This window comes from Varroa destructor, unplaced genomic scaffold (assembly GCF_002443255.2).
Source record: "Varroa destructor unplaced genomic scaffold, Vdes_3.0 BEIS01000002.1, whole genome shotgun sequence".
NCBI lineage: Eukaryota > Metazoa > Arthropoda > Arachnida > Mesostigmata > Varroidae > Varroa > Varroa destructor.
This window is the reverse complement of record NW_019211455.1, coordinates 401,907-406,655: the sequence shown is the minus strand read 5'-3', so window position 1 is coordinate 406,655 and position 4,749 is coordinate 401,907. Positions and strand designations below refer to the sequence as shown.

Below are 4,749 nucleotides of genomic sequence, written 5' to 3'. Positions count from 1 at the left end.
TTGTCTTGTTAGTTTGTTTTTACTATGGACGTGTATTGTTGACGTCTGACAATATTTTAGTAGAATTATCAAAAAATGTTTTGAGGATTACTATCACTTCGTGAATGCTAGTTAGTAAGGAGAAAACAAGAACAGCCAAAGACATTCATACAAAGTGCTATTAAAGTACTCTGGTAGCAAACAAAACAATTGATGGTTTACCGTAAATTCGTTTACAAGTCGATGCTCTACAATGATCAAAATGTAAATTTCAGCTTTCTAAAAGATTAGCCTTAAAATTATCTCGATGTGTACACGGATTCAGACTTGCACGATATTTTAAGTTTTTTTTTCTTTTGCAAAAAAGCTTAATTTTTAGTGGTTGCTCAAGTAGAACTATGACCTAGTTTGTGTGTGCCGTGATTTACTTGTTAGATGAGTTCCGTTTTGTAGTACCTAGGTGTCAGGATTTTCGAATATTTTCGAACGCCACAACAGTGCACGTAAGCCAAATGCTAAATTGTACTACTCGGAGATCTCTAGTTTATTATATACCCGAAAATTCGAGCTATTGTCTCTAAACAATCTATATTTGAATATAATTTCCGAGATTTTCAGACAGGAATTAAATTAAAAAAATTAACTTAGTAAAAGCGATTCATTAATAATGTCGTGAATTTTCAAAATGACTTTACTGGATCAGAAAAACTTTTTCTCTTAGCCAGCTACGACTTTGCGAATATTTCTAATTTCAAATTTCTCTACGTTATTAATAGTGGGTAAAGCAAATCAATGGTGTCCAAGGGCGGAATGAATCCTTGACAGAAACGTTTGGGTTTTATGTACGTAAATATGATCGCTGCAACTGTATGCATATAGAAATCTAGTATATATCAATAAGTAATATACTATCAATAAGCAAATGTTATGTTACTAAATTTTCCATGTTTGCTACAACATGTTCAATTATTTGTTATAGGCATGACCAACGATATTAAGTTAGGACAATTTTCGAGAAAAATGGTAGTGCAAGCTTTGAAATAGTTATCTCATAGGTAAGAGTTAAAAAAGGACTTCGTTCTATGGTGAACTAGTTCGGTTCCACATTCGGACAGATATGAATATTTGAAAAAAAATATAACACACAAATTGTTTTCTCAGGACCTTAACTCGGCTGACCTCAGCTAAAGCTACGAGGAATATTCTCATTCAATGTTTCGAGCTTTACGTTTAATTATATCCCTGCTAAACATCGCTTTAAATGACTGGCCCCTTTGGCATGAAACGAGTCGTGTTTTAGCTGGGCTTCCAACTTATACGACTTCACTAATTTTCCCCAGGTACAATAGGTAAACGCGTAACCACTGCATCATAACAGATACAAAGATGTTTACCAGAACATTATTTAACTATATGTATAACGATATATTGCATTGTTATCTATCGATCTTTTGTGTCACTAATACCCAGCTGACAGCCATAGAAAATTACAAGCACTAATGGAGTCCCTAGCTACCTTTTTCTAACAAAAAGCATAACGCGTCGCCTTGTGCCTGTCGCGGCCATAATTAAGTTATTCACTTGAGCTGATCTAAGCTTGGCGCTTTTTCTAGTTTGTCTCCATTTCGTTCATTCAGTGTGTTGTTTTTTCCGTCAGCTTTCCGAGGCGAGGAGCGAAAGGATGGTGTACCCATGGACTACACAACAACCATTTCTCCTCGAAACGGAGCACACAATAAGATTAGCTGCCAGGTATCATTTACATGAAAACAAGGACACCTGTGTAAAGCCTTTATGAGTTGGTTAACGTAGCGCCGACTATAACACTGAAATCGCTATTTATAATGCAAAGGGAGGTTTTGGCGCCAGCCGATTGTTGCGCCCCCTAGTCAGGCTTGGGATAACTTTAGGAGTGCAGGAGCATATAATCGGTCCGTAATTTCTCCATATACTGCGATCGCAGAGGCGCCTGTGTGCTCCTTTTGGATGCAAGCCCTTAAGGGCGCATCCCGTGTATCCAGTCGTTCGGAAATCGCCAATATGCGGCGTCCGGTGGGCCAACGCGGTAGTTCCAGGGGACCGCTGTAGGCCGAATAATGTTGCCCTCTATTGAGCTAAGTAACTTCCTCCATAACCTGAATGCTCGGATTACTGTGCTTCCCGCTGTAAATAGAAAATGTTTTGCTGATAGACAAAGACTGACCAGCTGTCCTCATATTGATGTCAATTAGTGCTTTCCACTGATGTACTATTAGTCGTAGGACCTTATTTGTGTTTTGGTAAAATGACAAGCTCCGTAGTTCCGTTTGTGGAGAACGAAATGCCAAAAAGCAACGAACATACAATGGAGGCCTTAGAGACTGAAGTGGGCCAGGATGCGGGTCAGCCGAAGAGACAAGTCATTGAATCACATGCAGTACCTGCAATACCTGAGATACTGAACGGCAATAAAGATGACACGAAATCCATTCCCATACCTTCAGAAGACCATATCGAACATGAGCTTCAAAATGATAATATGAAGAAAAATTATAGGCCCAGTAAAGACACTTCATCCTCTAACGATGGCATGTCTGAAGTAGGTCTCGAAGGAGATGATGAAGAAGATGGTCCAACGATACCGCGTCGTCACTCGGAGACCGAGGTTCTCCTGAATGGTAGGCTTTCCAGGTGTACGACGGAGACACAGTCTATGAAATCAGACTCAGACATGGACCTTTCCTCGGATGAAAACTGCACCAGCCGCCAGCTACAGATAAAAAAGTTAGCATTAGAACAACGCCTTACAGAACTGTCAACAGCTCTAGCAGAAGAAAAAGAGCGTCGCATGTGCGATCTCGCTCACTTTCAAAAACAAAAAGAGGATATGCTAGTCAGGCAAGAACGGCTGGTAAAGGATTTGGAAAGGATCAAGAAGGACAAAGAATCGGCCGTAATGAAATATGCCAAGAGCGAGCATGAAGCCATCACTGCAAGCAAAGCGCGAGAATCATTCGAAAAAAAACTTATCGATACGACAAAAGAAAGGGACGTTTACGTGGCACGAGTGCGGCAGTTAAACCAGGACTATGCCAGACTGCAGTCGAGGTTAGAAGCGCGCGCTGGTGATCTTAATAAACTAGAGAGGATTATTGATCGGCTTACCGATGAGAAAACTAAAGCTCAACATCGCCTTCAGGATTTAGAGAAGTATTGTGATAAGTTGTTAGCCGAACAACAACAGGAACTTGCTAAAATGGCCACCGAACAGTCAAAGGAAATGAGCGAAAAATTAGAGGACAGAAAAACCCGACTTGCCGAATGCCAAAAGGAACGAGATGAACTGTATCAGCGCGTACATCACCTCGAGAACATAAATCGCGTTCATCACGAAAACCTCTCTTTGTCACAAATTGAAATTGAAGGGTGAGCCGTCTATAAAAAGACTACAGTAGCCTTTAATGGGACATACTCATATCTAGATCGTTGCCTTTTTACGTATACGTCGTCGTGGGGTTTTACCCCCCATCAATAATTCGATAAATAGTTGTTTTCATTTTTGGTAAATTAACCATACATGCCGTTTGATTACTACATACAAAAAATAATATCTGAACAAACCAAACCTTTTTTTGAAGATTCTCAAATTTTGCTCATCAATTAATCATAATTAAATCCCATGTCAATGGAATCACGCTACTAAACTAAACGCTGTGTTAGATTTAATTGAGTATATAACGCACATTTAACAGATAATATTAATTAAACTCAATAAACTAAGTCAATCAAAATTATTTGCACCGGAAAATTTGTTTATTCCACTTTTCTAATATAGAGTCGTATGTCTTTTTCTTTTAATTATTTGCGTAATTACAGGCTAAAAGCCAGCTTAGAGCAGGCCATTGAAGATCACGCCGGCTGTGGCCAACGAGAAGCCGAAAGTCTGCAGTTTACGCAGCAGCTCACCGAACGCACATTACATAGCCAAGCAGAAAATCAGCAGTTGAAGGCCCAAGTATCCCTGTTAACAGAGGACCTTAATTCTTTCAGTGATCGTAACACCCAACTAGAACGCGATTTGGCCGATGTATCTGAGAGACTGCGGATTATGTCAAATGAACGAAAATGTCTCGAGATTCGATTCACTGACACCGAAAAAGAACGCGATGCCGCACAGCGCAGGATGCGTGAACTGGAGCATGAAAAGACACAGGTAAGACGCAAAAGTGAGCAAAATATTAAACAGCTCAGCAAGGAGCTACAAATTGCGCGGAAGAAAATCGAAGAGGTCATCAGTGCCAATGATGGCTCGGAATCGAGATTAGCGAAAGATGCAGACGGTGGTGGTGGGGCGACGATTCAACTCGATCAAAAGTTGCTCGTCGAAAGAATTGTCAAGCTGCAAAAAAGCCTTGCGCGTAAGACCGAAAAAATCGAATTTTTGGAAGAACACGCTAAGGAGCTCATGATTGAGTTGAATCGCAAAAAGGGACGGTAACCGCAATCTCGTCTATCATCGTTTCCGTGGGTCGCTTGTGGTAAAAAAGGAAAAACGAAAAGCAAAAAACAGGCTGTGATTGTAAATAAAGTTCGTTGCAGAAATCTAATAATCGAAAATTGCGTAATTATTTTAGACGACGCAATTTAATATGCGTATGTATAGTTTAACTTAGTTTATTAACTAAACACAAATTCAAAATTCTCAAATTTTTCAACCCTACAAATCGTTCTACAATTTTGAATCTTTTTAATGATTCCAATTTGGAAAATGGTAGTTCTGACCACTTAATC

The 4,749-nt window shown here is 39.6% G+C and overlaps 1 protein-coding gene across 1 annotated transcript; it reads left to right on the top strand.

Annotated features, from left to right (window-relative positions):
• The first annotated feature begins 935 nt into the window (after window positions 1-935).
• Window positions 936-4,575, top strand: LOC111245939 (coiled-coil domain-containing protein 186-like). The gene is made up of 2 exons (XM_022794963.2): window positions 936-3,384; window positions 3,835-4,575. The coding sequence occupies exons 1-2, from the start codon at window positions 2,264-2,266 to the stop codon at window positions 4,454-4,456; spliced, it is 1,743 nt and encodes a 580-aa protein (XP_022650698.1). The 5' UTR covers window positions 936-2,263; the 3' UTR covers window positions 4,457-4,575.
• The last annotated feature ends 174 nt before the right edge of the window (window positions 4,576-4,749 follow it).